Genomic DNA, 17,366 nt, shown 5'->3' with positions numbered 1-17,366 from the left:
ACAGTGGCGTAGTGGTTAGCGCTCTCGCCTTGCAGCTCTGGGTCCCCGGTTCGAATCCCAGCCAGGTCAACATCTGCAAGGAGTTTGTATGTTCTCCCTGTGTCTGCGTGGGTTTCCTCCGGGCACTCCAGTTTCCTCCAACGTCCCAAAAACATACAGATAAGTTAATTGGCTCCCCCCTAAATTGTCCCTAGACTATTATACATGCACTACATGATACATATATAGACATAGGACTATGGTAGAGATTAGATTGTGAGCCCCTCTGAGGGACAGTTAGTGACAAGACTATATTCTCTGTACAGCGCTTCGTAATATGTCGGTGGTTTATAAATACTTAAATGGATAAATGAAATAAATTAGGATTTTACCACCCAATTGTAGGAAAATAGTTTTCCTGGCTGTAAACCGTCCTAAATCCCTGGAATAAGTATGCAGACAAGTTGTTCTGACACTCCATGAAAATATCACAGCCAGAAGATCACAGCCAGTTGACTAGCGTTTAAAGAAGGAGGTTAGCAATGTCGCCTTCCTTATTTCTCGCAATTTTACACCTGATTTATCCTGCTGCATCCCACCGCAACACACAAAATGACAATTATATGATCCTGCAGCAGAGTACGCCGATAGGGTCATATGCATAGCACCGCCCCCCTCGGTGACGTACTTCCTGCTAGACAGGATGTTCGTCAGCAGGATTTCCGTCAGTCCACACATACATGCCTGCTGCTTACCATGCTTCGTCGTTTACACGACCTGTGTTGCCCATAGACTACCATAACCCCATGCACTGAGCATTAAGTACGGTGCTTGCGGTAACCCTGAAGGCTGTGCAATAAACACTTTTGGCATGATGCGGTAAGTTGAAAGACCCCATTCACTTGCCGTTGCATTGCCATTGCATTGCCCTGCAGTAAAACAGAGTAACCCAACGCACACGTTCAATGAAGTGTAAAAGGGGCCTCGAGGAGGTTTGAAACTTTGTCTGCTAACTTGTGTGATGATGTCACCATATGACCCCTCCCCCAGACCCTCTGGAAAGACACTCTTGTACAGACACACTGCATCATGGGAGGCTCCTATTTGATGCGTTTTTGAAGTAGTGGACATCATGATTATAGATGATAGAAGATTCCTGTACAAGGTGAAATCATAATATTTCCTATTATAGAAGCCAGCGCTGAGGAGACGACTGAAGCCAAAGAGGGTGAAACCTCATCGCCTATGTCAGGAGCTCTGGGCTTCCTCTCCAGCATCTCCACAGCAGTGCAGAGTACGGTAAGCATGGCAGAGTGCAGTAAGCATGGCAGGGTGTGGTAGGGGCTGGCAGGGTGCAGTAGGGGCTGGCAGAGTGCGGTAGGGGCTGGCAGAGTGCGGTAGGGGCTGGCAGAGTGCGGTAGGGGCTGGCAGAGTGCGGTAGGGGCTGGCAGAGTGCGGTAGGGGCTGGCAGAGTGCGGTAGGGGCTGGCAGGGTGCGGTAGGGGCTGGCAGGGTGCGGTAGGGGCTGGCAGGGTGCGGTAGGGGCTGGCAGGGTGCGGTAGGGGCTGGCAGGGTGCGGTAGGGGCTGGCAGGGTGCGGTAGGGGCTGGCAGGGTGCGGTAGGGGCTGGCAGGGTGCGGTAGGGGCTGGCAGGGTGCGGTAGGGGCTGGCAGGGTGCGGTAGGGGCTGGCAGAGTGCGGTAGGGGCTGGCAGGGTGCGGTAGGGGCTGGCAGGGTGCGGTAAGGGATGGCAGAGTGCGGTCCGTGCTGGCGGTGGGTAGGGGCTGGCAGGGTGCGGTAAGGGATGGCAGAGTGCGGTCCGTGCTGACGGTGGGTAGAGGCTGGCAGGGTGCGGTAGGGGCTGGCAGGGTGCGGTAGGGACTGGCAGGGTGCGGTAGGGACTGGCAGGGTGCGGTAGGGGCTGGCAGGGTGCGGTAGGGGCTGGCAGGGTGCGGTAAGGGATGGCAGAGTGCGGTCCGTGCTGGCGTTGGGTAGGGGCTGGCAGGGTGCGGTAAGGGATGGCAGAATGCGGTCCGTGCTGACGGTGGGTAGGGGCTGGCAGGATGCGGTAGGGGCTGGCAGAGTGCGGTAGGGGCTGGCAGGGTGTGGTACAGGATGGCAGAGCACAGTCTGGGCTGACGGTGCGGTAAGGGCTGGCAGAGTGCGGTCCCTGCTGACAAGGTGTGGTAAGTGTGACAGTGCAGTATGCATGGCAGGTATATTGTGTCAAGGGCTGTCAAAGTGCAGTAAATGTGCTCACTTACATGTAAGAAACCTTCCACAGTCCAAATCATCCAAACTTGTTTAATATTGTATCAGTCCAGCAGAAAGACAGACTAATCCAGGCATGGGCAAACTCAGCCCTCCAGCTGTTAAAGAACTACAAGTCCCACAATGCTTTTGCCTTTAGGAGCCATGACTGTGGCTGTCAGACTCCTGCAATGCATTGTGGGACTTGTAGTTCCTTAACAGCTGGAGGGCCAAATTTGCCCATGCCTGGACTAATCCTTTATGCTCATTCACTATGTGCTTTCACTGTATGCTTTTTACCTATTGCTCTTCATACCTGCATTTTAGGTATATACGAGGACAAAACTAAAATCCATGAGAGATGGAAGTGATTATTCCCAACTGCTCTGTAGGCAAGGCCAGTATCCCCATATACAGGGTACCTCCTCTCTGCAGAAGGTGTCATTGCTGTATGCCCAGTGCAGCAGGATGTGAAGGAAGTAATACATTTTACTTCCTGTTCTGTATTGGCTCCTGAACCAATCAAATAACTGGGAGAGAAGAATCTGCTTAAAGAGAAACCGTGACCAAGAATTGAACTTCATCCCAATCAGTAGCTGATACCCCCTTTCCCATGAGAAATCTTTTCCTTTTCACAAACAGACCACCAGGGGGCGCTGTATGACTGATATTGTGGTGAAACCCCTCCCACAAGAAACTCTGAGGACCGTGGTACTCCTGGCAGTTTCCTGTCTGTGAACCTTGTTGCATTGTGGGAAATAGCGGTTTCCAGCTGTTTCCAACTTCAAAAAAAGCAAGCTGCAGCTACATCACCTGCCAGCAGTAAAAATGTCACTATGTGATAAACGTCGGAATGTAAATCAGGGATTTAAAAGATTTTACAATAGGCAAACACTGACTAAATCATTTATGCATAATTATTGTAGAAATTAAGCAATTTTTGTATTACATTATTTTCACTGGAGTTCCTCTTTAACCTCGCCACTAGACGGTGTGCTGTTCCCAAGGTTTCCAACCAGATCCTTAAAGGAGAACTGTAGTGAGAGGTATATAGAGGCTGTCATATTGATTTTCTTTTAAGCAATACCAGTTGCCTGGCAGCCCTGCTGAGCTATTTGGCTGCAGTAGTGTGAACACACAGCAAAAACAAGCATGCAGCTAATCTTGTCAGATTTGACAAAAAATGTCAGAAACTCCTGATCTGCTGAATGCTTGTTCAGGGGCTATGGCTTACAGTATTAGAGGCAGAGGATCTGCAGGTTAGCCAGGCAACTGGTATTGCTTAAAATGAAATAAATATGGCAGCCTCCATATACCTCTCACTTCAGGTGTCCTTTAAAGTGGTCTGAAAGCCAGCATTTCTACTTGGCTCTAAAAGATTCCTCACAGCTTGAAAGCTACTATCCCAGAATTCTTTTTTTTAGCAGAACATCACTGAAATGGTTAAACAAAGCACTTTGCCCTGCTATGCAGCTTCAAATCCGCGTCCAAACTGTAGATAACAGTATCTTTGTTTGCATTCCAATGTTGTTACATGTGTGTAAACACAGTGTAACAGGGGAAAAGGAGCTCTCTGTGATTCAAGCACACAAACAGCTCAGAACAGCTCATTAGAAGATGTCAAACTCAAATACAAAGGGGGCCGAAACTGAATACTGGGACCAAGTCGGGGGCAACCTCAATGTCTAGCGGCCACCTTCCTCCCCAATAGAGTTCTCTGGCATGTAAAGATCCCCCTCCAACTCCTATATTGTTCCCTGGTGTCTCTAGTGACCCCCTACCCCTCTAAAATGTTTCCTGGTGTCTAATGCCAACTCCCTACCCTATGCAGTTCCCTGGTGTCTAGTGGCCCTCCTTCCATCCCTCTCCTATACATTCCCTGGTGTTTAGTGGCTCCCTCCCCCATACAGTTCCCTAGTGTCTAGTGCTTTCCCACTTTCTACCCCATATGGCTTCCATCTTCACCTCCAATACAGCTTCCCTGGTGGTCTAGAGTGGTCCAATCATAATGCAAAGTGGGGAAATCACTTGCGGGCCAAATTTGATGGCTTTACAGGCCAGATTTGGCCCCCGGGCCGGAGTTTGACTTGCAGTGTTCTTCCCAGGCTCTTTTAGCCAGGTGCTCCACCTGGCTTAGTTATTGGCACCTCCGTCACCAAGTGACCAACTGTGCCATATGTGGGGACTCTGGCTTGATTACTGTGAGAATGACAGCCTTTTACATTTTTTCCATTGACTCGAATGGGTGAAATCTGATTTGCTGTTTGTAGCTCCGCCCAGGTGTGCAGGGGGGACCCGAGACCCCCAGAACATATCATCCCAGGTAGTAAGAGATCTGTGTATCAAGTTTCGTTCAAATCGGTCAAGCTGTTTTCGCGTGACACACACACACGCTCACACTCTCCCTCTCTCTCTCCCCCTCTCTCCCTCCCTCCCCCTCTTCCCCTCTCTCTCTCCCTCTCTCCCTCTCTCTCTCTCCCCCTCCCACCTCTCTCTCCCCCTCTCTCTCTCCCCCTCCCACCTCTCTCTCCCCCTCTCTCTCTCCCCCTCTCTCTCTCTCTCTCTCTCCCTCTCCCCCTCTCTCTCTCCCTCTCCCCCTCTCTCTCTCCCTCTCTCTCCCTCTCCCCCTCTCTTTCTCCCCCTCCCTCTCACTCCCTCTCCCCCTCACTCCCTCTCCCCCTCACTCTCTCTCTTTCTCTCCTCCTCTCTCTTTCCCTCTCTCTTTCTCTCTCTCTCTCTCCTCCTCTCTCTCCCCCTCTCTCTTTCTCTCTCTCTCTCACACTTTTATATATGTATGTATGTGTATATATATATATATATATATATATATATATATATATATATATATATATATATATATATATATATATATATATATATATATATAATATAATATAATTTCCTCTATAGTTGTTCTGTGACAGCAGTGTATGTTGCTAGGATTTGATCCGCTGTCTCGCTGCGCAGGGCAAGACGGTTCTCTCAGGCGGACTCGACGCCCTGGAGTTTATCGGGAAAAAGACGATGGACGTTATCGCTGAGGGAGATCCGGGATTTAAGAAGACGAAAGGGCTCATGAACAGGAACACCACATTGTCGCATGTAAGTCGTGGCATCGCTTACGCCGGGAATAACAAGTCTGTTACTAATGATATTTAAGGACCACTATGACAAGAAATGCTAAAATTTAAAATACATGAAAACACATAAGTACATTTCTCTTATGTTGTTGTCACTTACAGTAGGCAGTAGAAATCTAACAGAACTGACAGGTTTTGGACTAGCCCATCTCCTCCTGGGGTTTCTAAGGGTTTTCTTTATTTTCAAAAGCACTTAAAGAGAAACTGTAACCAAGGATTGAACTTCATCCCAATCAGTAGCTGATACCCCCTTTCCCATGAGAAATCTTTACCTTTTCTCAAACGGATCATAAGGGGTCTCTGTATGGCTGATGTTGTGGTGAAACCTCTCCCACGGTGTGATGTCAGCACCTAGGTACTGACATCACACTGTGGGAGCCTTGTTGCATTGTGGGAAATAACAGCTTTTTCCAACTGCCAAAAAAAGCAAGCAGCATCTTCTTCAACAGACGTCACCTGCCAGCAGTAAAGATGTCGCCCTGTGATAAATGTCAGAATGTAAATCAGGGAGAGGAAAGATTTTACAATGGGCAACACTGACTAAATCATTTATACATAATTATGGTAAAAATTAAAAGGGGCCAGAGCCTGCGATCCCAAATCGGTTAAGACCGTTTTTTATTACGTTATTTTCACTGCAGTTCTTCTTTACCTCCACAGTGTCGGGCATACTGCTTTCTCTGCTCAAGAGGCCCCCAGAATTCATTAATTTGTTCTCATGGCAGTAATAGCTGTAGCTAGCACTAGGCTAGCTAGTACAGGTGTCCGGCATCCTCCGATCGGCCCCGATCCCCCCGTTTATACATTACCCAGCCTGGATCCATCGATCGGCGCAGCCTCCCTGCACAGCTCCGGTCTTCTCTATGGGGAGGATCGGGTTTCCGCTTGACGTCATGTACGATCCTCCCCATAGAGAGACCAGAGCTGTGCGGGGAGGCTGCGCCGATCACTGGATCCAGGCTGGGTAATGTATAAACGGGGATCGGGGGGTCCGGGCATTTGTAGCAGCTAGCATAGTGCTAGCTAAAGGGTTTTCAGGCATGAGAACAAATTATTTAATCCTGGGGGCGTAACGCTCAGGAGGTTAAAGGGGAACTTCAGCCTAAACACACATACTGTCATTAAAGAGACTCTGTAACATGAAAAAGATCCCCTGGGGGGTACTCACCTCGGGTGGGGGAAGCCTCGGGATCCTAATGAGGCTTCCCACGCCGTCCTCCGTCCCACGGGGGTCTCGCTGCAGCCCTCTGAACAGCCGGCGACAGGCCCGACTGTAAAATCAATATTTACCTTTGCTGGCTCCAGCGGGGGCGCTGTGGCTGCTTTCCGCTCCGAACTACACGGAAATACCCGATCTCAGTCGGGTCCGCTCTACTGCGCAGGCGCCGGAAACTTGCGCTTGCGCAGTAGAGCAGACCCGACGGCGATCGGGTATTTCCGTGTAGTTCGGAGCCGACAGCCGCCAGAGCGCCTGCGCAGGAGTCGGGAAGGTAAATATTGACATCATCTTTCACGGAGGGCTGCAGCGAGACCCCTGAGGGACGGAGGACGGCGTGGGAAGCCTCATTAGGATCCGGAGGCCTCCCCCACCCGAGGTGAGTACCCCCCAGGGGATCTTTTGATGTTACAGATCCTCTTTAAGTTACATTAGTTATGTTAATTAAAATAGATAGGTGATATAATCTATTACCCACCCTGTTTTAAAAGAACAGGCAAATGTTTGATTTCTTGAGGGCAGCCATCTTTTTGGTTTGAAGGAAGTGACAGGGAGCATGAGACACAGTTCCCAACTGTCCTGTGTGCTGATCACTCCTCCCAGTTGCTAGGCAACATGAATAACAACATAGGAAATTCCATCATGCTTTGCACAGCATCAGGGAAAAAAAAGCCCAGGCAGTTTTCTTTGATAGGTGGAGCTTAGCTAAAAATGCAGCTGAAAATTATGCTTTGGCAAGAAAAACAAAGTTCTGATGCTGTGAAACTGTTAAATAAACACCAAGCCTTTTCAGTTCTGCTGAGTAGATTTTTAGTCCGCAGGTTCACTTTAAGCTACATACTCACCTCGCAACCCAGGAAGATGGATCCAGCGACGTCACCCTGACGACGGGCGCTTCCCTGATCCATCTTCCTGGCGGCAGGTATGCACGGCGGGCGCGAACGAGACTTCAAGCGATTGCGGGACTTTGCGCAGGAGTTGTCGGGGATTTTAAAGAACCTTCTTTGCTCTTGGCTGCTTCTTTAAATAAAGAGTACGTTTATTTTGTCATTTCTTTCTTGAACCCTTGTCCTGAGTGCCTTGTGCTGACATGCCTTGTAGGTTTTACGGGAGGCAAAGGAGAGAGAGGAACAGCGGGTCAGCGGTGATGTTACCATGGAGACGGAACGTCGGGCACACTATGGCCTGTTGTTTGATGAGTACCAAGGCCTGGCTCACCTGGAGGCTTTAGAGCTACTGTCCAAGGAGAGCGAAGGGAAGGTAGGTAACCTCCGTCAGTGATTTGTGCTCTGTACCTAGTTCTGTGCCCCTCCCCATCTGTAGTTCTTAAAGTTCTACAGCAGAGAGTCATTGGACCAGAGGCTGCAGTCTCATCATGATGCATTGGGAAAAGACTGCAGAATCTGACTGCAGTCGATTACAGAAAACCCTTTTGGTTTTCAATCAGTTTTATCTAAGATTTCTCGCACATATTCACACCAACGTTGTACATTAATGTGTTTAATTCTGCTTAAAGAGAACCTGTAACAAAAAAAAGTGCCCTGGGGGGGGGTACTCACCTCGGTAGGGGGAAGCCTCAGGGTCCCAATGAGGCTTCCCCCTCCGCTGTAGCTGCAGGCAGTCCAGCGCTGGCTCCCCCGAAGTGTCCCGGAATCCTCCCTCGACATGCCTGATAAGTGCTGATTTATTTACCTTTCCTGGCTCCAGCGGGGGCGCTGTTGCAGCTCTCAGCACAGAGATAGGCGGAAATAGCCGATCTCTGTCGGGTCCGCTCTACTATGCAGGCACAGGAGACTTGCACCTGCGCAGTAGAGCAGCCCGACAGTGATCGGCTATATCTGCCTATCTCCAAGCAGAGAGACGATACTGCGCCTGTGCTGGAGCCGGGAAGGTAAATATTTACATCCCGCCATTTTTTGCCGCCGTGGGACCGAGGAGGATGGAGAAGCCTCGATCAGATCCGGAGGCTTCCCTCACCTGAGGTGAGTACCCCCCAGGAGAACTTTTTCTCATTACAGGTTTTCTTTAATAAATAATATTTAATAAAACAATTTAAAAAATACTTTTAATACACGGTGCAGACATATTGCATAGTTTGCAAAGGCTGCTGGGTTTTCATACAGCAATGCACAGCAACTGCTGAGTGTCTTGAGGCACTGAAACTCCTTTTTCGTGAACAGGATTCTGTAGGTTTGCTTTTCAGAGTCTCTCATTAGTCAGCTCCATTAGCTGCAACTCTTGATATGATTATTTTTATTCCCCTAAATTACACCACCTAGTGGATTCATTTGGTACAACTGAAAGGGTCATAGTTAAAGGGATAATTAAGCCTAAGAAAAAAATCAGTGTTACTCACCTGGGGGCTTCTACCAGCCCCCTGCAGCCGTCCCGTGCCCTCGCAGTCTCTCACGAATCTTCCTGTCCTCCGCCGCCAGCTAGTTTCAGTTTCGGCTGTCAGGCTTACTGCGCCTGCACAAGCCTGGCCACGCATCTCCTTTGCGTAGCTGGCGATGGGGGACCGGAGGAAGCGTGAGTGACTGCGAGAGCACGGGGCAGCTGCAGGGGGCTGGTAGAAGCCCCAGGTAAGTAAAACTGATTTTTTTTTTCTTAGGCTTAACCATTTCTGCCGCCCGGACGTGAAGCTCACGTCCCCAGGTGAAGTCCATCTTATATATGTACCCTCATTTTGTCCCCAGGGGAAGTCCATCTTATATATGTAGAAAAAGGGGTTAAACCGCGCTTAGGACATATGCAGCAACTAATAATAGTGGAGCGCAATGATAATAAAGTCACTTAAAACTTCAAATACAGCAATAAAATCTCGCTACGAGCATAGATCCCAGTCCTCATGCCTCTCCAAGCTCCGCCCTGAGGACTGTGATCTATGCTCGGTAGCGCGGTTGGCTTACTTGAAGTAACGGAGGTGGATGCATTGGGAGCGGTGTCCCGGGAACACCACTTTGTGATATGCTTGAAAACCTGCGATGTTTGTAAGTGCAATACCGGCTTTTTATAGATCTATTAAACTGTACTTCACTATATACAACTCGTTTGAGTCCTAGTGTTTGGATCAGATTAAGGTTGGCTACGGACCCCTCCTAAAGATAAAGTTGTGTGCAGGACCAGGTGCCTACCCCCCATTGAGCGCTTGACATACCTCTTGGCTAAGAGGTTGACTGGGTGAGTGCGGGCTAAGTGTGGAGGGGGGGGGGGTGCCTATCACTCACTTGGTGCCTGTAAACTGGGAGTGGAATCAGGTGTATATTTGGTGAAGGGGATTTCAGAGTAACTACAATACTACTCTATGGAATCTTTTTTTGTCTTTTTAAGTGTTTTGACACAGTGGCCATGGACTATTCTGGTGATCATCTGGAAGTTTCTATACCAATGGGACTGTGTGCTCGTAGCGCGATTTTATTTATTTTATTGCATCTTATATATATGTACTATAATTTTGTCCCCAGGTAATGTCCACCTTATATATGTACCCTCATTTTGTTCCCAGGTAGTGTCCATCTTATATATGTACTATAATTTTGTCCCCAGGTGAAGTCCATCCTCGGAGCCCTGTCAGGGGAAGAGCTGGCAGAACTCAAGCTGGAATTAGAATCTCTGAAGGAAGTTTTCTCACTGGAGGAGTTTGATGATGAAGAGGAGGTGGAGAAGGGTAATAATAGCAGAACTGCTTCCGAGAGTAGATATACAGAGATTTCTGACTCTTTTCACATGGGACAGTTTTATGAGGCGAAATGACTTCAGGGAGCTGATGATGAATCTGGTGAATTGGGCGCCAGGATTGGCACGGGCGTAATAAATGCCAGTGCTACATATCAGCAATTGGGCGCCCAGGCGGTGAGTTAGGTGCCCAATGCGGTGTAGCCAACCGGCTGCTAGGAAGGGATCAATTAGAGGAGCCAATCGTCTAGTACTTTGTAGACAATCGGCTAGAAAAAGCGATCATTGGCCTTGGTTCACTAAACCGTGATAACTCAAATATCACACCTTATCCAAGATATCACACCTTATCAAAGATATCACACCTCAAAGTTAACACGCCTTATCAGAGTAGCATAGCGAGTGCTACAAACGTATGCCTACTAATTGGCAATGGCACTCATCCTGCCCTGAGCCCCTGCGGGTTTGTAGCGCTCTATACTACTCTGATAAGGCATGTTACCTTTGATAAGGTGTGATATCTTGGATAAGGTGTGATATTTGAGTTATCATGGATTAGTGAATCAAGCCCTTTTGGTTCTAATCAGGCCTGAATTGACCTCACAGGAGCCTACAGGCATAGATGTCCTGCTACCTTAGACTTCCACCCTCCATGAACCTACAAACCTCCATCGAACTACACCACAAGTGTGCTGGCTGTCCCAGCTGTCACATTTCCCTTACTTCCCTTGCCCATCATAGGTCCCCTCAGGTTGCCCTTCCCTAGGCCCATCAGGTAGCTACAGGTGCCCCTTAGTATAAGTTAGCCAGAGCTATCCTCAGGCCTCTTTCACAGTGCGACGTTAAAGTCGCACGTTGAAAAATGTTTCAATGCAGACTAACACACAGCAATGCTAAGTCTGCGACATTCACAGTGCACACGTTGCGTTTGTGTGTAGCGTGTAGCATTATTAGAAAATGCTGCATGCTGTGCATTATACACGTTGTTAGCTGCATTGGACTGTTTGCACATGCTCAGTAATGACTTGGAAGCATACTTTTCATTGCCTGTATGCCCTACTGTATGCAACGATAACGGGGAATTAAAGGGAACCAGAGATGAACGATTCACACAAAATAAACATATCAGTTGATAGCTTGTAAAGAATAAATGCTCTACCTGATAATTTCGCCACTCTGGTGTGCCTTTTTGAGTGTTTTTTAAACATTATTGCTCCAGGAAATATCCAATATGGCCGCCGGCTCATACCTGTTCTGCTTCCGGGTTATGAGTTGTTCTGGATGTGCTGTCTAGCCTCTATGAGACTATAGACAAGCAGGGCTGCTGCAGCCTTTCATCTGTCTGCTTTCAACTATTATTCTGGTATGCTGTGTGGCTGCCTGTAGGAGGTATCTCTCATAGAAATGAAACTGCATACAGTAGATAATGACTGGCTGCACAGTGCACACAGATACACTTGTCTGTTTCAGAGCTTCTTTCTCGGCAGCAACAGCCCCTCCCATGTCAACAGCTCTGAGTAAGGAAATCTGAGCCAGGAGGTGGCAGGCATGGGCTTGAAAAGACTCCACAGAAGAGTGACTCAGCTATAATGATTCCAGGTCAAACCTAGACTGAATCAGTCCGTGGATTCTTATCACAGTTGATAACAGATAGATTAGACTGAGAAGAATACAACTAAAAGCAGGGTAGGTGTTTACTGTCATGTTCCCACTGATAAATGTAATAAAATACATGAGGGTGCTTCGTCTCTGGTTCTCTTTAAGTTGCATTGTGAGTTTTTTGGGGCATTGGGTTGTAGGTTTGTGTTGTGACTTTAACGTCGCATCAAAACACAACGTCCCGCTGTGAAAGAGGCCTCAGTGTTAAAGGATACCCGAAGTGACATGTGACATGATGAGATAGACATGGGTATGTACAGTGCCTAGCACACAAATAACCAGGCTGTGTTCCTTTTTTTTCTTTCTCTGCCTGAAATAGTTAAATATCAGGTATGTAAGTGGCTGACTCAGTCCTGACTCAGACAGGAAGGGACTACAGTGTGACCCTCACTGATAAGAAATTCCCCTTTTCATCTCTTTCTTGCTCTCAGAAGCAATTTTCTGCTAGGAAAGTGTTTTATAGTTGGAATTTCTTATCAGTGAGGGTCATACTGTAGCCACTTCCTGTATGAGTCAGGACTGAGTCACCCACTTACATACCTGATATTTAACTCTTTCAGGCAGAGAAAGAAAAAAAGGAACACAGCCTAGTTATTTGTGTGCTTGGCACTGTACATACCCATGTCTATCTCATCATGTCACATGCCACTTCGGGTATCCTTTAAGAGCTAGCTAGAGGTGCCTCTGACTGAAGGGAGATCTCGTCAGTAGAATGCCGAGAGCAGGGGGAGTAACCTCTCATTTACACTCTGCTCGGCACTCTGCATAGGGAAGGAGGGAGGGAGGCACTCAGGGAGAAGAGTGAGCCGCCTTTCCATCATCACGCGCCCGTAGCACATGCCTACAGTGCCTTATGGAAAATCCAGATGCCGATGGTTGGTTTTAAGTGTTAGGAGGGGGAAGTTATTGTTTGTTGTATAAGTGGGGGCACAGTTAGTGTTTAGTGTGAGAATGCACGCTAGGTAAGTGTATTGTAAAATATCAGTAATGTAAATTATTGATATTTTTAATGGCGGCACCACCAGGCGCCCTTCTGTTGCGGAGACTTTGCAAGAGTTGGGCAGGGAAGACTCTGTGCTGAGTGTCATCGCTGCATGGGAAAATCAGAGTAAGCGTAACCCGCTCATTCTGATCACTTGCCTATGTTGGCAAGTAACCAGGATGTTTATAGGTAAAATGTATCAAACCTGGGGGAAATAGGGGCGCTCATACTTTCCTTATAAAAATGATTTTCCCTCTGACTCCTCCCCCTGGATGCCACTGGTTGCAAGTGCCACTAGGAGGGACTAAGCTTAAGATCCATGCTGGCCCCACCCTCTCTCACCCCATGTGACTGAAATTCCTGCCTGACAGCCTAGGAAGAAGGGCCGCGTTCGGCCTGTGGGCCTTGAGTTTGACGCCTGTGTCGTAGGGCATTCCTCTTTGAACATACTTAGTTCATCCTGTTGTTCCTGCGCCATCCCCCAATGAAGTTCTGTATCCAGCTGTGTCTTTGGTACTCTTACATGCATGAGCCAGGACTTGAATGTGCACAGCATGCATACGCGAATCTTGGGAAGTACTCCTGAGCGTGAGACGCCCCGAAGCCTTTACCAGGCGTGTCCCGAACTGGTATTCAACCGAGTAGGTTAATAACTTTACCGGGGATGGCGCAAGAACCACAGAACGGGCCGAGGCCCGGGAAGGTTGTAGTATCCAGAGGCCTCCCTCTACATTGGTATGTATGAGGCTTTCCTCACTTCAGGTTCACTTTAAGGCAGGGGTCTCAAACTCGCGGCCCGCGGGCCATTTGCGGCCCTCAGTACAATATTTTGTGGCCCGCGCCAGCAAAAGCAAAAGAGACACTGAAGTGAACTATTTTTGCCTATTTTACCTTATAGTTCGCTTCAGTGCTCCCAAGTAATCCGCCGCATCCCTGCCACTAAATGAGGGCTGTAGAGCCCCCAAATCCCCCGGGCAAACATGCACGACTGCGCTGAGGGGCAGAGCTTCCAGCTGTAGCTCTGCCCCTCCTGACGTCAATTGCCGCACGGATCACCGCCTCTCCCCGCCCCTCTCTGTGAAGGAAGAGTGAGTGGGACGGGGAGAGGCGGCGATCCGCCGCGATTGACGTCAGGAGGGGCAGAGCTGAAGCTGAAAGCTCTGCCCCTTCCAGGAAATGCCGGCGGATTGCTCCCGGGGGATTTGGGGGCTCTGCAGCCCCCGTTTTGCGGCGGGGACTCGGCGGATTACTTGTAATGGTAGCACTGAAGCGAACTATAAGGTAAAATAGGCAAAATAGTTCGGACACTTCATGTTCAGAAGAAATAATTAAAACTGTTAATAATGACATTTGAGGACTTTTTTTATGTGAAATTCCTTATGCGGCCCAGCCTCATCCTGACTTTGCCTCCTGCGGCCCCCAGTTAAATTGAGTTTGAGACCCCTGCTTTAAGGCCTTGTTCACATCATAAATCTACGACGCCAGCGTTTTGTGCCTTTGTGCGTGATTCTCTTTTTTTTTTAGAGCCTCCCGGCGCTTACCTGTGCGTTAGGGATTTTTTGTAAAGCGCTTTTCTAAGCGTTTTAGGGAAGTTAACTCTTTCACCCGGAAATGAATAACTACAATATATTTATTCATGAAAGCACCAGGGAAATCGATATACAAAGAGCTTTTTCAAGCGCTTTGCAGTTTCCTTTACCTGCCATTATAGGCAAATCGCTCTGAAAATGGTACAGGCAGCGCTTTGGTGAGCGGATCAGAATCGAACCGCTCAGATGTGAACACTCTCATAGGGAATCATTGAACAAGCGATTTTAAAAATCACCGACGCTTAAAAAAAAAACGAAAGTCCCCCTAGCGTGAACAAGCTCTAAGAAAGTGTTATACCCCCAGTCTCGGTTAGAAGCCATCCAACATATTGCAGGTGAAATTCTGCGTGTTACCAATGTGTCTCAAATCACCCCTTACTTTCATTGCAGGTGAGGAAGACTTCATCCAAGAACTATCAGCTTTATTTCAAGACTTACACGTCTCTATGAGGCCAGAGAAACTGACTAACGTAAGTGGAATTCCTGGTTAATAGCATACAGTATTGAGTCTTAACTAGTTTTTTTTATTCAGCTTAAAGAGACACTGAAGCGAAAAAAATATATGATATAATGAATTGGTTGTGTACTATGAATAATTACTAGAAGATTAGCAGCAAAGAAAATATTCTCATATTTTTATTTTCAGGTAAATAGTGTTTTTTCTAACATTGCATCATTCTCTAATATGTGCAGATTACACAACACTCAGCATTCAAAATTATTTTTTCAGAGCAGTATGTGAACTAATGACCTCTCCTCTGGCAGAGAAAAAGTAAATAGTTAAGGAACAGTTGAGATAATAAGTCAGAAGACAGCCCTCTCCACGACTTTGAAAGTCGTAGAGATTAATGGCTTTTTTGTATAGAGATAACAACTGGAGTTTCTTAACTGTTCCTGTACTGGAAACAATTAGACTGATGTATCTGATCTTAATGTTTTATTTCTTAGCTGTACTACACATATAAATCATAATATCATAGTTTTTTTCCGCTTCAGTGTCTCTTTAAAGAGGAACTTCAGCCTAAACAAACATACTGTCATTAACTTACATTAGTTATGTTAATTAAAATAGATAGGTGATATAATCTCTTACCCACCCTGTTTTAAAATAACAGGCAAATGTTTTATTTCTTGAGGGCAGCCATCTTTTTGGTTGAAAGGAGGAGACAGGGAGCATGAGACAGTTCCAACTGTCCTGTGTGCTGATCACCCCTCCCAGTTGCTAGGCAACGTGAATAACAACATAGGAAATCCCATCATGCTTTGCACAGCATCAGGGAAAAAAAGCCCGGGCAGTTTTCTTTTATGGGTGGAGCTTAGCTAAAAATACAGCTTAAAATGATGCTTTGGTAAGAAACAACAAAGTTCTGATGCTGTGAAATTGTTAAAGAAACACCAAGCCTTTTCAGTTCTGCTGAGTAGATTTTTAGTCCGGAGGTTCACTTTAACCTCCCTGGCGTTCTGATTATTTCCTGGTTTTAGGGTCTAAAAGCGTTTGCAATTAGACTCTATAATCGGCAGCAGCCCAGCACATTACTCACCTCCCCGGGATCCAGCGCTTCAATTCTGCCTCTGTCCTCTGGGTGGCGCTGTAACCCTGTAGTGAGATTGCCGTCTGGCATCACGACAACAAACGGCGATCTCACTAGAGGGATCCAGAGCCTCTGAGGGCCGGAAGAAGAATGGCTGCTGGCGTCTGGATCCCAGGGGAGGTGAGTTGAAACTACTACTTTTAAAGAAACTCTGAAGCTTAGAAAAAACAGGTTTTTACTTTAAAAACCTGTTTAACATAATTGCCCCACCTAAAACGCTGCATCCCCGTAGCTGAAAACGCCATAAATCACCCTAAATTCCCTGGGCAAAAATCCACAGCTTTCCTGGTTGTGGATTTTGCTGCCCGCAGTGCCCAGGAGAGGCAGAGCTTTGGGCTGTAGCTCCTTGCTTGTCAATCCGCGCACGTATCTCCGCCCCTCTCAGTGAAAGAAGACTGAGAGGGGTGGGGAGAGGCAGAGCTCCACGCCGATTGACATGAATAGAGGCAGAGCTAAAGCCCAAAGCTCTGCCTGTACTAGGAAGCGATCCCCGCAATGTGCCCCAGGGAGTTAGGGGTGATTTATTGAGTTTCAGCCGCGGGGATGCGGCGTTTCAGGTAGGGCAATTATGTTAAACAGCTTTTTAAAGTAAAAAATCCTTTTTTTTTTTTCTAGGCTTCAGAGTGTCTTTAAGGCTCTGCATAAACCTCCCAGTGGCTAGTCCGAATCAGGCTCGGGGTTACCGTTCTTAGCTTCTTTTTTCCACCTTGAGCCTGACTCGGGGTTACCACCAGGGAGGTTAAAGCATAACTGCACTTACATAGCTAAATGTGTAAGTTCGCTCTACAAAGTGCATAAGATATAACTGATTCCCTACCAAGGAGGTCCGGATACAGATATCTGCCTGCTGTGGCTTAGCGACCTTCCATTCCACACTCTGCCTGTTCTAAACAATAGTCAGGTTATATAGCTTGAAATCATGCAAAGATGTGGGAGCTTGCATGCAAATGTGACTCAGGAGCAGCTAACCATAAAGAAGGGCGGAAGGGGTGCAGCGTGGGCAGTGTCCCAGGTCCTCTCAATAACTGCTCACAACCACCCCCCAACCCTGAGGAAAAAACGTACAGTTATGTACACAGTAGAAAAGAAACTTAGGTTAGAGTGGGGACCTGAGAGAAGCCTGCAGCGGCGCCCTGCTAAACCTGCACTGCAACGCATGGAACTGATGTCTCTCTTAAAGAAATCATCAGCCAATTGATATGAAAGCCCATTTTTTACCTGGGGCTTTCTCTCTGCAGCTGACAAGTCCCATGACGCAGCTCCGTTCACAGCCACCGGTCTGGGGTC

At 47.6% G+C, this 17,366-nt stretch overlaps 1 protein-coding gene across 2 annotated transcripts in view; it reads left to right on the top strand.

Moving 5' to 3' along the window:
* Window positions 1-17,366, top strand: part of FAM114A2 (family with sequence similarity 114 member A2) — an 83,470-nt gene that overhangs the window by 36,857 nt on the left and 29,247 nt on the right. For both annotated transcript variants that reach the window (XM_068278336.1, XM_068278337.1), the window contains exons 5-9: window positions 1,172-1,278; window positions 5,194-5,328; window positions 7,684-7,842; window positions 10,129-10,249; window positions 14,878-14,957. In XM_068278336.1, the coding sequence (XP_068134437.1) occupies window positions 1,172-1,278; window positions 5,194-5,328; window positions 7,684-7,842; window positions 10,129-10,249; window positions 14,878-14,957 (602 nt within the window). The remainder of the gene's footprint in view (window positions 1-1,171; window positions 1,279-5,193; window positions 5,329-7,683; window positions 7,843-10,128; window positions 10,250-14,877; window positions 14,958-17,366) is intronic.

Source organism: Hyperolius riggenbachi, chromosome 3 (genome assembly GCF_040937935.1).
Source record: "Hyperolius riggenbachi isolate aHypRig1 chromosome 3, aHypRig1.pri, whole genome shotgun sequence".
NCBI lineage: Eukaryota > Metazoa > Chordata > Amphibia > Anura > Hyperoliidae > Hyperolius > Hyperolius riggenbachi.
The sequence above is the reverse complement of the archived record's forward strand: the minus strand, read 5'-3'. Positions and strand labels throughout refer to the sequence as shown.